Below are 20,131 nucleotides of genomic sequence, written 5' to 3' on the forward strand. Positions count from 1 at the left end.
GTCGCTAACAGTTGACCCCGACTTGATGGCACATAATAAATTAATCCTATATAAAAAGAAAAACTAAAGAAAATTTGGGCAAATACTGTGGTCCCATACTCAAAGGTACTTCTAAATTTTAAAACAAAGAGTAAATAGGGTTCAGTAGATCCAAAACTAAATCCAAGATCAGGCATAATGAAGGGATGAAAAGTCTAATTATAAGGAATGAAAGAGAACCTCAGGAATATTCCTAGTTAGTTGTGTGAATTGATGATAACTGATTGAACATTGAAAATGTAGTAGAAGATAGGAATCTACTAGTAACTACTACTTTAATATAGGAATTTTTGAATAATTGGGACCTATTTCCCATCAAGACTCTGAATTAGCTAATTCACCCTTGTAGGTTAACTGGCTGAGTAATGATGTAGCAGTCAGATAGGCATTTGCAATTATCTGCAATTGCATATTTTGAACCTCCTACTGCTATCTAGGATTCTGTTCTGATCTTCTAACCTAGTGTCTTTTTCAGAAATAGTGGGTCAGTATAACGTCAGGCTAAAAATAAAGAAAAGCTATTCATACCCAGTCCAAACTTTTTCTTTAGCTCACAGGGGAGCAAGAAGTTGTTTTGATGTCTCTGGCTTCAATCTGGGATTTTTTTGTAATGATGAAACAATGTTTTAACATTTCAATAAAAGGACAGGACAAAATTGTTCAGAAGTCATACAAACCATGCATATTATATAAAGAGACTCCATTAACTACTATACCTTATAGCTTCCTCCACAGATTGGCTGACTATATTTGAAGATGCATCAGACTGTGACAAAGGGATCAAGTTGATCACCCACTTCACTGGCTTATAATATTCATCACTGGAACTTAGAAGGTAGAATAATGTGGTCAGGAAAATCACCTGTAAAACAGGTAGAAGAAAACTTGAATTTTTAACTCAAAGTTCCGAGTATTATGAAAGAAAGAAAAAAAGGAAAAATAAATCTGTTTTCAGCAAATAAGTAATTCCTAAAACAGTTTTTCCCATACTCCCTCTTTCCTTTAGATGGGATCTTGGTCAGGGCTGTCCAGAGAGTTCAATGAGATAGAGTACTTCTTTGTGCCTTAGGACCTTGAAAATACCAATCTTTCCAACTGAGTAACTGTTTTAACTCTCCACTAGGATCAGAGAAGTAATGTGAGCATTTTTAGTTTCTAAATTCATGCTTTATTTATATTTAAAAGCTATTTGGCATGGCCTGTAGGATATAATCAGATCTAGAGACCATAATGAGCACTAGAACTAGTCCATTTGTGTGGACAAAAAACAGCTTCTAGTACAGCAGATTCATAGGATTTTGAGGAAACAATATTTGTACTGCAGTGGAGGAATTTACATCTGCTGGTTACAGAGCTTAACAGTAGACCTGACCTCAAATATTTTTCTGCCTGAGACAAATAAGATAGTGCACTTCCTCATTCCAAGTATAGAAGCTGAATGGAATAACAGAGGAATCATACTTCAGTATTTTTTTTCAGAGAGCTTTGCTGGGATTTTCAGCTGGATATAGTCCTGGAATTTGGGACTTTAAAGCCTTCTATGCTAGAGCAAAGCCTGACCAATCTACTTGAGTCAGTGATGCAAAAATCCTACCCACCCACCCACCCACCCACCCGTCTGTCCGTCCATCCATCCATCCATCCATCCATCCATCCATCCATCCATCCATCCATCCATCCATCCACCCACCCACCCACTTATCCTAGATCTCTGATGTTTGACCCCTGGAATCAATTCAGCTGACCCTCTCCATGAGTTGATTTCTCTCATTTTAGCTGGAATTTTGCAGAAAGTACCAGCAGTGCTTTTTGATAATACTACCTTTTTCAAAAGCCCTGCAACATATGAAACCACCTTATTTTTCTCTCACAAGTTCTCTGCGCCTTGTCATTACTGCATGATTTTGCAAAAGCTCACAATAGAATCTGTGCTGGATATCCAGGTCATGGGTGCTCACATGTTCTGCTCACTGTAAAGAGAAGGTTAAGTCCATTCAAAAAGTGTGGTCATACTTACCAGTGAAAGAACAAAATTAAGAACTGCAGTGCCGCTGTGGAAAAGGACTGTTACTAAAGTTGTAACTGTGGTGAAAAGGAGGCTAACATTATGACTCATCACTACCCAGAGGGATTCTAGGATCTAGAAAAAGAGCAGAATTAGATGCATATTCTCTATCATCTCAGAGCACAGGACATGGAATAATGGATTTAACTTATAGGAAGACAATTTGACTGAAACTTAAGGAAAAAAACATTCTATATAACCATCTGGAATATTTTAATTTAGATTCCTGCATTGAGCATAGAGTTAAGACTCAGTGTCTTAAACAGTCCTTTCCAATGTTATGAATAACTTGAAGGCAAAACTGATAAAATCTTTCAATAGACAATATTTTGTGATAGTATAGAATATTTATGACAATAATGGTTTATAGCATTAGCATCTGCATCAGTGGATCTTGAGTTTCTATTTAAAAATTGTGAATTCATATGCAGTTAAAATAATATTACTGAAAAATATTTTTCAAAATAGAATCTAATATATAACTTAAAGCTTCTTCCATACAAATAAGTAGATTATCTCAAGGATAGTTTCCAGTGTATCATCACACTTTTTATTTATTGAAAGAAATAGGGAGTTGTATGTGTGGCATAAATTTGTAAAATAAAATCTCATAAATGCACTTGAAATTGGATTTAAAACTGACTATAAAACTCCTAAAACTGATTATACTGTTAAGTAGTTTTAGCTTGGATTTTTTTAAAAAAAGGAGAATAAAGAACAAGGCTCATGCAGGAAGAAAAACAAAGCCTAAAAAGGAAGCATGCAACAACACAGAGGCCATTTCAAGTTCTGATATCCGATATATATCAAGTTCAATATATGCAATAGTTCTGATTATATGCAAAAAAGAGTTCCAAGTAAATTTTGACAATCTTTATCAATTTCAGTACATTCAATCTAGATCAGACTTATTCTATCACTAATCAAGTTGGTAAATATAAGTATAGAGCAAGTAATATATCAGTGACATATTAAGCAGCTAATAACTCTTAGTGGAGTAAAAGAAATATATGTATATGTATAAGGTATGTATGTATATACATAGACCATCAAGTTGTTTTTCTTAGCAACCAGAAAGATTTTCTTCATGACAATCTATCCCTAACCTGGTCTTTCAAGTTTTCCAATAGTGTATGCATGCATGTATGCATGCATGCATGTATATATTACAACATGTTCTAAACATATAAGCCTAATCATTTAAATTGCTAGTTTAATAATTACTATATTTATTATAGTATTATACTATACTATAAAGGAAGACAATATTTTTTCCAAAACAATTTATCTTTGACATGAGGCTCAAGAGTGGGGTCAGCTTGTATTTGCAGAATAGAACCAGAATACATCATTTAAAAAGGCAGGACTTTAGAAAAACAGGTGTGGAGCCAAATTTCTCCCTTTCTCCTGTCTCAGTGTACATGCTCACAGTCTATATATGTAGAGCAAATAGTTTAGTCCTTTTCAGGCTTGTAAAAAGTGTTAAGATTTACTACTTAATGATTCATGACTTATGAGCAAAGGGTATACAGATTTTTTCATTTCTCTTCTTTATGTGAGAACCTGCAATACTCAATTCCCAATAAAGATGACTCCCTTGAGACTCAAACAAGTCCAATGAAAAGTCCATTTATTGAAAAGAAGTGTACAGTCTCAAAAGCATTCCTGAAACTAAAAAGCCCATGTGGACCAATCTTTACTTAAGCCCCTTTCCCTTCACTCCCCCCTTCCCAGCCCATAGTCCTTTTTCCTGGTTCCTCCTGGTCTCATGCTGGTATGACCTTGGCATTCCTGAGAACAGATAACATAGCATCTGCCTCTAACGGTTTCTTCTTCTGTTTCTCTCTTCCCACCCTCCTTCTTGTAATGGCAGAACCGAAGCAAGTAAACTAGGCGCAATGGATAATAGTTGCGAGGTTTCTGACACTTTACTTCTTTGCCGATTCATCTCTTCCCCATCCAGTTTTATTTACCCTCTCTCTTTTACTCCATCCCTTTCCACTACAGTTACCCTTCCCTTTATCCCATTTCCATACTGTTTTTCTTCTTCTTTTTTGCTGAATCTGGCTCAAAGGAATGTTCATATGTGTGAGAGAGAATGGTTTGTGTGCAGAAGGAAGTCAGTACAGAGATATACAGAGATTTAGAAAAAAAGGATAGAGATAATGATGGAAAAAATTTAAGGTAATGGAGGCTAGGAATTCACAGAAAGCTTCAGGAAAAACAGAATATGAGGAAAAATAAAGCCATTTTACAGACAGGAAAGACTATACTAAGAATTATAAGAGCTGTAAGCCAGCACATCTAGGACTGGAATGCTGATGAAGAGCCAAAAGTGAATTCCAGATGCTGATTTTAACAAGGCCAAGTCCCTGGACACAATTCTATGCCCATCTGCTTTTATTTTTGTTAAAATGAATGAAATTAGGACATAGTGCTTCCTGTAATATTTATTATAAAAAACACATACCGAAAGAAATGTTTCAATATTCTCATGAACAAAAGAAGCAACATCTTGCCAATCAAGCATGTCACTTGCCCAACCATGCTCACGGTATAAATGCTTTTTGTGACTTTTTTGTTGTCCAGAATGAGTTGCATTCTATAAAACAAGAGTAAAATATTACAAAACTTTACATGGATTGAATTTCAGAGGGCAAGGGGTACAAGGAACATATTTATTTTCAATAAAAGCTGGAGTAGCCTAGATTACAGATCTCAGTAAAATTTACATCACAAAAAACATGCTTTATGGTAGAGTTCCCCAAAATGGTCAATATCAAACCCCAAGGGTTGATTGGACTATCCAAGGGGTTAATGTGATTATTATTATTCACAATACTATTAAAGTAGCATTTATTAGATTATTTTCATATAATAAATGTTTGGGGGTTGATGAACAATCTGAAATTTCATGAAGGGGTCAATGAGTTGAAGAGTTTGGGGACCCTTCTTTAAGGTCTTAATTTTTCCTGATGCACATAGATATAGCCTCTGGGTAGTGATATTTGCTCTCCAAGTTTACTGAAGGTAGGCATTGAAAAGTGCTCTGGAGAAGGATCACTGGTACTTAAGATAGGTGAGATAATATAAATACTTTGCCTCTGTATTTCTCTGAGAGGGCACTAGATCCATGTGGTTTGAGTTAGATGATCCTGGAATTCAATATACTCAGTCCTCTGTCTAATTACCTCCTAGGCCTTTTCCTTAGGCGCATATATGGAAGTCAAGGAAGAGCTCTTAGGAAGCCAGTTTGTACTTTTTCAAAAGTTTCTAAGCAAAGACAGAGGTTCAATTGCACACTGTATAGTAAATGTGTAACTACTTTTATTACTAAAATTTTGATGGTAGCTGGGATGAATACATTCTCTGTGTCTGAAAGAATCTTAAAATAGCTGTTATAGTCTTTTATGTCATAGAAAAAGGCATACTATATGTGGCTTGGGCATTATTACTTCTGGAGGACTGAAATACTACCCCTAAGTACCTGAAGCACTTAACTTGCTCTATAGATTGTCTGTCGATTTGTGGATTTTAGCACTATTGAAAAATAGATTTACTCCAATTTTCTGATGGTTATAGCCATCTGTTCCTCCCTACAATATTGGGCCAAGGCAACTAAGATGAAAGTGAATCAGAAACAGGATTGCAGTGGTGTCAGTATAAAGAGTTAACATTTCAGAGTGAAGTCTGAAGGCCTGCCTGCAAGTAACTGCCAGATACTTTGGTTTTTGTCACATGAGGTGGACCACTTTAGATGTTTTAACAATTGACCTGATCTGTGGTGACAAGGACAATCTGTCAGGAATTCCAGTCCCAAGTTCTTTAGGGCTTTATATATAAAGAGTTAAACTTTGAAACTGGCTCAGTAGCTGACTTAGTGGCCAGTGCAGTAGTTTCAGCAATGATGTGCAGCATCCTACTCAGCAACTTGGCCACACATTCTACAACAGTTGCATCTTCCAGACCAAGCACAAAGACAGATCCACACATAATACATTAAAATACAATACAGTTATTGATGTGTATTCACGCTTATAGCATGTGAACTATTGTAGCTAGGCTGTCCTTTCCCAGGAAAAAGTTCATAATAGGTACTTCTGGTCACCAACGTCACTAATTATACATTGTCATGCGTATTGCTAATTCAATATAAATCAATAATTGTTAGGGACTGTTCAGATGTCACTTTAGCCCATGCATCCCCCCTGCTCCCAGTCCCTTCATTGCAAGCACCAAGTTCCCAAACAGAATCATGTTATCTTGAAAGAGGTATTTACATAATCATACCAGGTAGAATTTATCTTTGTAACTACTAACAAAACATTACACTGCAATTTTTCTTGGACTAATATATTGGCAATATAAAAAAGATACTTACTTTCACAAACCAAGAATGATATAGTCTGTCCCAAAGCTCCAGAACTCGTTTTTCAATCACAGCAGTGTTATTTACTTTTTCTCCTAATATTTTATCAAGCTATAAAACACAAAAAAGATATGTGTCAAAATATTTGAAAAGGAACATATATAGATTATGTATTATGTACCTTTGTCTATACTTACTAAATATTCATTAATTAAAGAAACTATTTTAGGTAGAATCGACCCCTCCTCATCCCATTTATTCATTTTCTTGCTAGAAATATTGCAAATGTTGAAAAAATAATTAGATTTACAATAACTAGGAGTATATTTTCTTTTCCAAGGAGTCTCTATTTATTGAGAGCACTTTTACATTGTTATTCAGTGTGAAAACATTTACATAGCATTTGGCTAGTATTTAAATTGTAACAATAACAATTTCAGTCGTTATGTCTTTGGTTTATATAATTAAATCACAACGGTAATCAGAATGGATATAAAAAGAACAAGTAATAGAACTCAGAGTATCAAACCCAGAACTGCATTAAGTTATTTCAAAACCACAATTTTTTTGCTCAGTTATTTCTGTTTAATAAGGCCCATTGTACATTCTCCAAATATGCTTGTGCAAGTCTTCCTATTTTGTTGGAATTCACAAACATTAAATATACTGTATTGTTAAAACCTGATCTCATAATGGTATTAGGAGGGAGAGGAGAATTCAAAACTGAGCTTATCTATCATTTGAAAATTATAGTTTAATAACAACTGCAAGCCTCTGGTTTTATTCCAGATAATTTGATATATCTATTTTATTAAATACTTTTTATAGTTTTATTTTGCAGACTGCTATGAAATTTGATGATTAGCAGCATAAAATGTATTTTTTCATTATAGGTAGTCCTTGAATTATGACTGCAATTGAGACTGCAATTATGACTGCAATTATGACTGTTGTTAAGTGATGTGGCCGTAAAGCACATCATGTGACTGCATCGTTTACTGATGGCAATCCAGGCAGCCCCAGTTGTAATCGTAACCCCAAGACATGTGGGTCATTAAGCGGGAAGCGAAGGAAGTCCCAGGTAAGGAGAGCACGGGTGCCACAGGGGAGTGCGGGAGGCTTGGCGCAGGCTGTGCAAGTTGGGGGAGGGGGTGCTTGGTGTGACACGAGCTCAGAAAGGCTGGGGAATGATGCCGCGTGCATGCAATCGCAGGGAGGCTGGGGAAAGAGGAAGTGGGGCGTGTGTGATCACAGGGAAGTCGTGGAAAGAGGGTGCACGGTACATGTGTGCGATCACAGGGATGCTGTGGAAAGAAGGCATGGGGTGCATGCATGCTTGTGTGCAAGTGCAAGGAGGCCCGGGAAAGAGGATGCAGGGTGTACGCAAGCGAAGGGGGGAAGGAGGGAGTGGTGCACCTGAGCGAAGAAAGTCTCAGAGGGAGACTTACCCCAGCAACTTGCAACCTTCCTTACCAGCTTCCCACTGACTCTGCTTGGGAGAAACCAGCAAAGAGCACAAATGGTGATCACGTGACCGCTGGATGCTGCAACTGGTCTTAAGTGCAAGCTGGTTGCCAGGCACCCAAATTTTGTACACGTGACCAGAAAGACGCTGCAATGGCTGGAACTTTGAGGACTGGTTGTAAGTCCCTTCGTTCAACACCGTTGTAACTTCAAACAGTTGCAGAACGAATGGTCAGTGAATGAATGGTCGTAACTTGAGGACTATCTATAATATATAGTTGCAGATCATCTATTTGCAAACTATGTCAATGTTATTGATGAAATATGAATCAAAGGTTATTTCTAGGATCATGAATCTTTTTGAAAGGAAAGTAGGAAGTAGCAGAACATTAATCTCCAAAGAGGAATCTCATCATTACCTTATGCGTTATCCATTCTCGTCCATACTGATAAACATTAGTAGCAGCTGAATTCAAAGCCTTCTGAATAACCTGAGCTTCGGGAAGCCAGCTAATTAAGAAATAAAAATTTTAAAAATGCATTCTGATTGCATATATTCTGACTGTATGTATAAACATAATAAATAATACAGACAGACAAAGAGACAGCTTAGTACCTGCCAGACATTCCATCACAGTCGGGGACTGATTAGAATGGCCCACCCCAGATGCCTAATGGATTCTGAGGGTTTCTAAAAGGTGCTTGGATAGTTCTCTGACAATTTAGTGGGTGATTCTGTTTTGTGCTTGGTCAATCTGTGGAGATACTCAGAATGTTAACATAATCAGTGCCCTCCTGGCTCAGATCCCTGGCCCATCTAGTCCAGCAATCTGTTCTCACAGTAGTCAACCAACTGCACAAGGAAGCTCACTAAGCCTCCCACCAGGTGGCCTTCAGAGGAAGTCACACTGCCAACAAGGCTGATAACCACTGATCCCCATGACTTCCATGAATTAGTCTAACCCTTTTTTGAAGCCAAGTTGGTAGCCAGCACCGTCTCATGGTAGCAAATGCCAAAGTTGAATTATGCATTATGTAAACAAATATTTCCTTTTGTCTGTCTTGATGCTTCCAGGATGCAGTTCCATTGGGTGGTTCTAATATTTTAGAAAGGGGAAAATAGCTTCTCCTTCTCTACTTTATCCACACGATGCATAATTTCTTACACCTCAATCATGTTCTCTCTTATTTGCCTCCTTTCTAGATTAAAAAACCCTAAATGTTGCAATTTTCCTCATAGGGAAGCTGCTCCAGCTTAGTTGCCCTCTTCTGAAACTTCTCTAGCTCTAGTATTGACATCTTCTTTGAACTGTTTATCATTACTCCAAGCTCTCTTTCCCCATCAGTCACTGCTAGCTCTGATCCCATTAGTTTGTGTGAGTAGATAAGTTTATTATTTTTTTCTTTTTGTGCCTTTGAGTCAGCATTGACTCCTGGCAACTGCCTGGACAAGTCTCTGCAGTTTTTTTCAGCAAGATTTTCAGAAGTGGTTTTCCACTGCCTTCTTAGTGCTGAATGAATGACTGGCCCGAGGTTACCAGCTGGCTTTATGCCTAAGGCAGACTAGATCTCATGGTCTCCCAGTTTCTAGCCAAGTGCCTTAACCACTACACCAAACTGGTTCTCTAATTAGGATCAGGATAGTAGTAAATGTAAAGGATGCGTATCACTTTACACTTGCTCACATTGAATAACATTTGCCATTCTGCCATTCTGATGCCCATTCCCCTAATGTGCAGAGATCCCTCTTCACAATCCATTATTGTTTTTACCACTCTGAACAATTTAGTATCATCAGCAAACTTAGTTATTCCACTAGTCACACCCAATCCAGATAATTTATAAACATGTTAAAAAAGCATTGGTCCTAGGACAGAACCCTGGGGGACCCCACTAGTTACATCCCTCCATTATGAGAAATGTCCATTTACTCCTACTTTGTTGTCTATTATTTAGCCAGTTGCTTATTCACAAGAAGACCTGCCTTTTTATTTCATGGTTGTTAAGCTTACTGAGAAGTCTTGATGAGGGACTTTATCAAGGGTTTTTTGAAAATGTAAGCAGATGCTGTGTACTGGCTCACCCTTATCCACCTGTTTATTAAAACCTTAAAAAAAACTTTAGTAAATTAGTTAGACAGGACCTTCTCTTAGTGAAGCCATATTAGGTATCTCTGAGCAAGGCCTGTACCAAATGCTCGGTAATTCTATCTTTAATAGCAGAAATAGGTTTAACAGGTTTCTATCTTCCCCAGAACAGATGTTAAGCTGACAGGCCTCTAATTTCCTGGATTTCACTGTGAGCCCTTCTTAAACATTGGAGTCAGCCACCTTCCAGTCCTCAATTACAGATGCTAAGTGTAGAGACAGGTTGCATTTAATCTCAGCTTTAATCTCTTTGATAACCTTTGGGTAGATGTCAAGGCCTGCGGATTTACTGATGTTCAGTTTTCAATAAGGCCTAGCACATCTTATCTTGTCACCACTATATGGCTAAGTTCATCCGATTCCATTCCTGAGAACAGGAGTTCAAGTTCAGGAATCTCTCTCAATTTTTCTTCTATGAAGATGGAGGTAAAGAATTCATTTAGCTTCTCTGCAACTTCCTTTCCTCCTCTTAGCACATCTTTGACTTATTCTTCATCCAAGGGACCAATGGCTGGTTAGCTTCCCTGCTTTTAATGTATTTGAAGAATCTTTTATTATCTGTCTTCAGTTTTGGCAATATGCCCCTCAAAAAAAAATTCTTTTTTTTTGCCTCCCTCCTGTCTCTTTGAAATTCCTTTGCTAGAATTCACATGCCTTTTTCGTTTTCTTCATTAGGACAGGTCTTCCATTTTCTAAAAGATACTTTTTTGGCCCTAATAACTTCCTTTACAATGCTAGTCAACCATGCAGGCCTCTTCTTGGACTATGGGGCCATTTCCATAATTTCAGGAATGCACTGTGCTTGAGCCTCTATTATTGTGGTGTTAATAACAGCCAAGCTTTCTGGTGGGGAGCTTGCCCTTTTGACCATCCCTTTGAGTTTCCTTTTCAGCAGTCTTTTCAATTTTGCGACTGTGTGGGACTGAATATATAGGTTATTACTCCTTTGAATGTTTAATTTTATTGCATTATGATCATTATTCCCAATCGGCTCAACTACATGTATTTCTCTCATCAAGTCCTGAGTTCTATTTAAGAGTAACCTAGTGTTGCCCCCTCCCTCGTTGGTTTCATCACGAATTGCTCCAGTGCACAGTCATTTATAGATCTAAGAATTTTACCTCTCTGTCATGGAAGATTTTAGAGTAAATGATAAGTATATTCATCTTTAAACCCTTAGTTAACCGATCCAAAAATGAGACAAAATTATCCTGGAAAGACAAATCTGTGGTGACTTTACATTTAAAGTCACCACAGATTTGTCTTTCCAGGATAATTTTGTCTCATTTTTGGACTGGTTAACTTTGTAGTTGGGTGTGGAAATGTTATAAATACCTTGATTTCAGTAAAGCATTTGAAACAGTATCTCATGACATTCTGATTAACAAACTAATTAAGTGTGGGCTAGATCGTTTAAGTAGAGGCTGGGTAACCTATACCACAGATTTTGATAGATCTCTCTCTGCCGTGTCTCATTTATTTCAGATATTGCCTTTGTTAAACTATATTGCTTGTTTGGATGCCTCCTGTGATGGAATGGAATTATGAAGGGCGAGCGCAGGGAGACAAACATTTTCTTAGCTTGCCAGAACCGCGTGGGAGGATCAAGAGGATGAGACTGGCACCTCCCTGAGGAATTCACACTGTTGTGGCTGGAGGACTGTGGGAACTGGGGTTTCAGTCTGGGAAGATTCTTGCTAGTGGTTGTAGCTAATAAACATAGCTGAACTGAATTAGCATTGTCTCTTGGAGTTCCTTGGGCTAGGTCTGACATCAATCTTCCCAGACTAAAACCCCAGTTCCCACAGTCCTCCAGCCACAACAGTGTGAATTCCTCAGGGAGGTGCCAGTCTCATCCTCTTGATCCTCCCACGCGGTTCTGGCAAGCTAAGAAAATGTTTGTCTCCCTGTGCTCGCCCTTCATAATTCCATTCCATCACACCTCCTGAGTAATTGTGATGGACAGTTCCAGGAAAATATTGACTTAATATGAGGCTGTTGTATGAAAGTCAAATATCATGTTAGAAATATAACTGCAAATGTTGTAATGGTTTTATGTGAACAAATGGTGCAACTACACTTGGAAATGTTGAGTATTTTCTATTAGTTCTTTTCTATACAGCCCTTCCTTCTGGAGAAGTCCAATTTGGTCTACAATTAAAAAATCCACAAAAATTAAACCAAGTTCTCTTAAAAAAAAAAAGAAAACAATATAAAAGATAATCAGCTCCTAGAGCAGTTGATATTCTGAAAATTATATTATGTATAACTGTCCTCTGTGCATCTCAAAATGGATACTGCAGAGCTATCAAGGTAGAGGAAAGGACAATCAAAATGATAAAAGGACTGGAACAATGTGGTTGTGAGAAAAGTTGGGACTTATTCAGTTCAGAAAATGATATATAAAGTTATGCCCCAAACTAAATTTAAAGGGGAAAAGCTGTTCTGATGCATGTCTGGGTGCTCACCAAGATCTGTTGGCATTTTCTTAAAGAAAAAATTGATTTAAGGAAGAACAAACAGGAACTGTGTAAATCTTAGGTACTGTATGCTGCAAATCACCAGACTATACATGGCACAGAAAAAGTGGATAAAATGTCAAACATGGTTTCTTCCAGTGAAGTATGCCTCTTGATTTGAGTTGCTAAGAATATGAATAGGAAAATGCTATTGTAAAAAAATTCTGCTTGAGAGTCTCCTATTGGCTTATCACCAACTACTATGAGAACAGAATTCTTTATCAGATAGAATAATTATCTGACCTAGGATAGCTTTTCTGTTTTAAGACCCAAGGAAGAATTTAAATAATTTTATTTTTAAGGAAATTCCCTCTGCATAATTAGGAAATCTTAGCACACATGACTTTCTTACTTAACATAACAATAGTGGTAAGATAGTAATTTGATACTGAGGCAGTATCAAAAACTTCCACAATGATTTGGGAATAGTGAAGGAGAGTTTTTTACACACATTTCTCAATCTAGCAGTATTCTTCTCATTAAAGCCAATATCTTATTAGTTTGAAAAGCTTTCAAAATTCAACAAAAGGCAAAAATAAATTCTAACCTCTTTCCTACATTTTCCACAGCCAGGTACAATCATGGATAATCAATATCAGGATCAAGAGAACATTTATATCCTATCAGGTATGGCATTACTTACTTGGCCCACTCTGGGTGATTGGCTACCGTTTCATTAATCAACCTGCTTGTTACCTCAATCATATGTACACTTTCCTGATGAACCTAGTGCAGTATAGAGAGAACACAAAATAAAAATGAATTTATCACAGCAGTGAATATATAAACAAAGGTTAGAGTTATACTGTAAACAATAAGAGGTGCTACTCCTGTTATAGCTGCTGTTGAATCTGCTAGATTTTTAGAAACTTCACTGGGTTTTAGATACCTCACATTTATTTTGTGACTAAGATTGGTATTTTGTGTAACCCTTGTCAACTATATTCTAGACCAGTTTCTGATTTTTTCAAAGGCAATCCCATATCAGATGCATTACAGTAACTTAACACAGAGATGAATAAAGCAGGAATTATTCATGCCAAGTAAGAATAGGATATAACTAGCATAATACAAATAGAAAAAGATATTTCTGATCAGCATCCTAACTAGGGCAATGTTGAGGACTAATATTAGAACTAAAAGAATCAGTGAGCTGTAGAAGAAATGAAATTCCCTTGAATTACCAGAATCACTGTCAGAAAAATCTGTTCAGCAGTATTTTCACTGCCAGCATGAGGCAATTACCTATAACTGATTTGAAGGAAGGATCCTATTTGCTTTTAATTAATATTCTATTTTTATTTAGGTTTATTTATATTACCTCTAAACAGAGCACTGTTGGACAACATAAAGATCAAATGTACAATTAAGAGGTTCTTGAATTAACATTTTGATTAACAATAAGTGTTTATGGCAACTGAGTGCAGTGCTTTGATTCTGTGTAATGTTTAAGAAAACAATTGACAAGAATTTGTAATTGTATGTTCATTATTTTCCATTATCTTTTATTCTACAAATATCTATTTACATGTTTCAGATTGATCTGATCCCAGAAATATCCTGCAATGGATTCTGTAGTTAGGTTATTATTTATATTTCCTATAAACTGACGCAGCAAGGAATCGATCTAATTCTGTTAGCTAATTGTTACTGTAAAACACATACATCTTTTGTCAGTCAGCAATACTACAATATGGGAAAGCTATGAACAATTATTATGAAGAATTAATTTAGTTAAATTTGGTCACCAGGGATTAGCTGGTATAATAATAATGGTTTTCCAAATAGATTATCTTTGTCCACAGAAATGTTTTTGAACAATCTAGAAAGAGATTAGCACTGATGAGACAAACGTACAAATAGCATTCCAATAAATGATCAAATTATAATTTGTAGTACACTCTGGGACAGTACTTAAATTGGAAAAAATCCATTCCTGCTGCCATTGGGTGAGATTAGGTAATAGTGACTGGGTGGGTTGGGTGCTGAGGAGGGGTTGGTGTGGATGCTGTCTTCATTTCTGTGTTGTTGTTTTTTTTGGTGGGTTTGCTGACCCCTCCGACTACTGAGCTAGTGAGGGAGCCCTCTGGCATCAAGGGGGGAACAGGGGGGTCCTTTATGGTACTTACTGGCTCTCTAGTCTGTTGCAAAGTCCTGGAGACACCCAAGGCCTTTGAGGCTCCAGGAGGCCCGAGAAAGAGAGGAAAAGAATGGAGGCAGAGCTGGGAAGCTGCTATGAGATTTGGTGGCTGTGGAATAAGCAGAAGACTGTGGGGGCAATGAGAAACAAAAGCAGCGCTTGGGCCCTGGACAGTGGCAGTGCTGGGTGCTCAAGGCCAGAGGCTGTATGTCTGGGCTACTGCAGTGGTGAGATTAGGGCCATGTCTTGGGCCTACCCACTGGGCCCAAGAGGAGTTGCAGTGAAGACTATAAGCCCAGTCAGGGCCTTGATGCTGGCATTGTGGTGGAGGATGACTAGTGTGGTGGACTTTGCAGCCTTTGTAGACATGATGGCCCTCAGCCTGTTGTGCCCCCCCACCCCTGGACATTGGCCTCCTGGATCTGACTGCCTTGGGCCTCTTAGCTGGTGTCATCATTAGGGTGCCTACCCTGTATGGGGGGTGAGGGAATTGGGTGGGGGGTTTGTGTGTGGGGAGATTCCTTACTTGTGGTGGCCCTTGGATCCCCAGACTGCTGAGTGCCTTGAGACAGGTGTGTTTGGAGATGACCGAGTTCCAGTGTGACAGGTTGGGTTATAGAGGAATTGTCTTGTGGGGTGTATGTGAGGCGCGATTGGATATGTGTGCCTGGGCAGGAAGCATGGTGGAGGGGGGTGGGAAGGAGGGAGTTGAGAGGGCAGGCAGGGCCATCTTGATGGTGATAGGCAAAGAGAGGTATGGTGAGAATCTGAGGGCGGGTCACATGCAGTCCTGCCGTCTGGCCCTTGGCTTCTACCCTCAGTGTCTGACAACTGGATCCTCAATGGCGTTGACGTCAGCTGTTGCTTCTGAATGCCAGGTCAGTGTGTAACGAAGCTGCCCTTAACCATGATTTTATCTTGGAGGAGTGCTGACCTGAGATGTCCCCACTTGGAAATGTGCCCACCCATGTTTCAGGTTCTGCACCAGCCAAGAGCCCAGGGAAGGGGAGGAGGGGTGGCTGCTGTCCCCCACGATTTGTTACAGGCTTTCAAGGACTCTGTTCTGCAGATAACTGGTGCTCTAGCTAAAGTTGGGCATAATGGAACAGTTGGGATTGTTGCTGGTGACCACTCTCTCTGCTGCCCAGCGGCATCCCTGCCAGAACTGCTGGATTCTGTTGCTGGGATGGCAGTAGAGTTCCCAAGGATATTGGTCCTTGGGGATCTCAATCTGTCACCTGGATGTTGAGTCTGGGGCAGCTCAGGAGTTCATGGCCTGCATGGCAACCATGGAGCCGTTCCAATTCACTGACATCCTGATGCACACCAGAGGCTGCACATTAGATCTGTTCTTTGTCTTGAGGCGGCTTAGTTTGATTTGGCAGTGCAGGACATTAACATCAGTCCATCGGGTTTCAGGCCAGGATTTAGTACGGAGAAAGCCTTGGTTGTGCTTGTCAATGACCTGTGATGGAGCTGGGATGGAGGTGGTGTATCCATCTTTGTGTTCCTTGGCTTTAAATACCATCAACCATGGTATCCTTCTGAACCAGCTTTGTGATTTGGGGATTGGGAGGAATGTTTTCTGATGGTTCTCTCCTTTCTCCAGGGCTGATTCCAGGTGTTGGCAGGGGGGAGAATCGCTCCCTAGGACCCTCCTGTGTGGGATGCCACAGGGTTCTATTCTATCCCCTCTTTTTCAATATTTATATGAAACTGCTGTGAGTTCATATTCTGGTTTGGGGTTCATTATCATCAGTACACTGATGAAACCCAATTATATCTTGTGATAGGACCTATGATAGGGAGATGTTGTTTGATGGTGTTAAAAGTATTGTTGTAGGATATAAACTGTTCCAAGTATAACTGCCTTTTGCAATTGACTGATGGTGATTTTGTCAATGCTGATGGAGTTCAAGTGGCGCTCCAGATATTTTGGGATCGCACCTAAGGCGCCTATAACTATTGGTACTATCTTTGCTTTCTTTTGCCATAGTCATTCTACTTCTATTTGCAAGTCTTTATATTTTGTGATTTTTTCCAGTTCTTTTATGTTGTTGTTGTTGTTATTACTGTACTGCTGGATATCACATATTAACACAAACAAGCTAAGGATCATTTGATGACTATTTGAGCAACTTCCCTCTCACACCATTCTCCTTTAGTAGGACTATTTACTTTTTTTTCAATTGCTTTTTATTTAAAGCTATACAAGCACTGGTTAGATTAAGAAGATAGAAAGAGGGAGACCACCTATTTTTCCCCAAACTGAAGATCATTAATGGGTCAGGGATCAAAGCCAGACCAAAAACCAGATGCTGCATAACTTGTACGCTGCCTGACTCACCAACCAGTGTGGAGTGCTTCACAGATTTGCATGTCATTAAATAGAAGCATAAATGTATGATCATGTGAACCAGGGCAACAGAAGCCAGCAGTGAGAAAAGGGCAAGACTGAAAATTATTAGATGGAGCTCCTCTTTCTATTTCTATTCCAGGAGTCTAAAAGCCCCCCAGCATTTTCTCTTTTTTCTCAAATTCTCAGTCAATATTACAGGATTCCATGTTTATTTTCCATTGTTCTTTTGGACTGCATAATCTGTCAAATTTATCCAAAGTTCATTTGGCTGATTGATCTGTTGCATCCTTAGATAAGGGATTACTTTGGGATGGTTCTTCTGCATTTCAAGAAATTGCTGGCATTTCAATTTCTGAATAAAATTCCTAAATAGGCTTTGTTTTTTCCATCTGACGTATGCAAGGTTGGATAATACCTCTGCTTTTCATCTCCTGTAAAATTTAATTAATTTTCTATATCTGCTTCAGCACAAATAACCCTCTCAATATGGCCTGCATGTTTATTTAGAAGGAATTCCAATTCAATACTTATTGAATTGTATAAGTACATATATACGGTACATTTAATAGCACTATCTTTACTGGGCCACATGGCATATATTAAATAAGAACAAACCCCGTTTCTTTATACTTAAGCAGGCCGACAACTCATAGAGGGGAAAGGACCACACTGATACATTAAAAATAACTGCAGGCCATAAAGCAAGCTGGCATGCAAATCAGCTGTATAGGGGCTAGCTGCACAGTGGCAATGATGGACTTGACAATGTTGGTGAGGCCTGGAGGCATTGGAGGTGGTCCACAGTGTGTCTTTCAAGGTAGAGGTACATGTGACATTTGGTGGAATGGATATGTTGAGTTTGAATGCTGGCGGGTTGCATTGTTGTACAGGCGTGTATTTAAGTGTGGAGTCCTTGGAGTTCTCTGAGCTTGGTTCTTTTCTTGCAAACATTTCATTACCCGGCTAGGTAACATCTTCAGTGCTAAAATGTGATGAGGTTTGCTTTCTATTTATCTGCTGTGGCCTGCCTTGCCAGTGCTGGTGGGGGTTCTATTTTGCTCTTCTGGTAGTTCATTGATTAGCGAATTTAAGGTTTTGTCCCACTTTAGAGCTAAGATCCACCTTCTCCAACCCTAGGGGGAAAAACCCACCAATACAAGTCATGTTTGGAAGAGACTGTAGAGGACAAGTGATCAAAGTGAGTCAACTATTCACAGGCTTGATATGTATCCTGTTCCTATAGTGGCAATGTTGAGGAAAGAATAACTTCCCTAGCACAGTTGTAGAAAGATGTAGTGACGGCTGTTCCTCACTCTTGATATCAGCCCAGGACTGGGGTCAGGAGGAGGCATTACCTCCACTAATTCAGTCCATGGTGGTAGTACTGGAGCGCAACAGGCAGCAGCAGTAAAGTCAGCAGGACTTGTGGTCTTGACAGCAATCTTTTATAGGATCATGTTAGTTTGGATTTAAGTTCAACACGCTATGCTGCCTGCACCCATAGCAAGACACAGGCCAGTAGAAGCAAACATCTTTCAACATCTGGATCACTTAAGATCTGCATAAGCATTACCCAAGCATCACTGCATTTGCTGGCTGCTGTAAGTGAACTATGCTATTGACTAGTGGCAAGATGAAGCAACAGATAGTAGGCAAAAAGCAAGATGACCAGCCATTCAGCTTCACACATTACTGCTGTCCTCCTTGTATTGGTATGCAGGAAATAAGTATTGGAACTGCAATGAGTAGCAGGACCTTGGATATCTGGTCAAGCCAGCATAATGTGCATTCTGTTTACCATCACCTCACTACATTCTGATAGGAATCAGATAAGGGGACATCTCCTGTTATTTCCAGCACTTCCCATTCCTCAGGACTCAGGTTTAGGTTGATGTTACTTTACACTGAGGTTATGGATATTTCCTTCATAGCACTTATCAAGAAAGCCAAAGTTTAATTGCTGACTTCATGATCAAAGACATGGTCAATATTTGTTAGTTCACATTGAACCGTGGGTAGCGCAGTTTTGAATATTAGCTTCATGGCTCAAAAGTTGCATACTGAACAAGAAGCAAGTTGAGCTCATATTAACCCACATCTGATTCCCCAGGGTATAGAGATGAAACAAACAAAAGTGGATGAAGTGTCTGTTTGAATAAGAGAGAGTCACAACATGGTAGGCACATGGAGTTGCCAGAAATATTTCTGTGGCAGTGTTTACACTCAGGTCATTGTACTTTGCTCTGAACCTTTTTGAGTATCATGGTTTCACCAGAGGCCAGTGGGAAGGGGGTAAATGACAAAATGAGGGTCATGACATAAACTCTATCTCTTTTGGATGTGTGCTGGGATATCATATGCATGTAGGGAAGGTGTAACTCATACACTGAATAATCTCAAATCAATAGTGCTGTATCTAATATTTTGAGTAGTCAACATTATGTCTCAAAGAGTTACCCTCTGGGGGAGATGGGCAGCATATAAATTTAATAAATAAACAAAGAAACAAAGATCCATCCATAATTACAGGTAGTCCTCGGGTCACTACAGCAATTGGGACCAGGATTACCATTGCTAAGTGATGTGGGCATAAAGCACAGGTCATTAAGTGGGAAGAGGTGGGAGTCCCAGGTAAGGAGCATGGTGGGGCTGGGTGGGTGCTGCAAGGGAGTGGGCAGGTGCTGAGAAGCATGGACTGGCTAGTAAGGGCACCAGGTGGGCCAGTGAGAGCAGTAAGTAGGTGCTGGAAAGCACAGGAGGACTGGTAAGGGCAGTGGGAGGGCTGGAGAGGGCAGCTGGAGGGTGCTACAGGGTAAGATCCCTAGGATCTCATACTCCAGCTCCTCGGGAGAAAAAGCAGTGGGAGCAACTTACAGGAGTGACATGCAACCTTCCCTGCCAGCTTCTCCATTGACTTTGCTTGTGGGAAGCCAGCAGGGAAGGTCAACAAATGGCCTTGTGACCATGACTGTGGCTCACTGCAACATCATAGTCGTGAGCCGGGCACCCAAGCACCTGGATCATGATCA

General features: G+C 39.3%; 1 protein-coding gene across 4 annotated transcripts in view; it reads right to left on the minus strand.

The window, feature by feature from the left end:
* The window catches only part of TMEM245 (transmembrane protein 245), a 128,213-nt gene that overhangs the window by 33,399 nt on the left and 74,683 nt on the right, over positions 1–20,131 (minus strand). For all 4 annotated transcript variants that reach the window (XM_088135471.1, XM_088135946.1, XM_088136983.1 and 1 more), the window contains 6 exons: positions 13,247–13,329; positions 8,357–8,447; positions 6,486–6,584; positions 4,575–4,706; positions 2,057–2,179; positions 756–901 (listed from right to left, as the gene is read on the minus strand). In XM_088135471.1, the coding sequence (XP_087991597.1) occupies positions 756–901; positions 2,057–2,179; positions 4,575–4,706; positions 6,486–6,584; positions 8,357–8,447; positions 13,247–13,329 (674 nt within the window). The remainder of the gene's footprint in view (positions 1–755; positions 902–2,056; positions 2,180–4,574; positions 4,707–6,485; positions 6,585–8,356; positions 8,448–13,246; positions 13,330–20,131) is intronic.

The sequence above is a fragment of the Python bivittatus genome, unplaced genomic scaffold, assembly GCF_059951505.1.
Source record: "Python bivittatus isolate LINGU-HERP-01145 unplaced genomic scaffold, Pbiv_v1 ctg000000_np1212, whole genome shotgun sequence".
NCBI classification, from domain to species: domain Eukaryota; kingdom Metazoa; phylum Chordata; class Lepidosauria; order Squamata; family Pythonidae; genus Python; species Python bivittatus.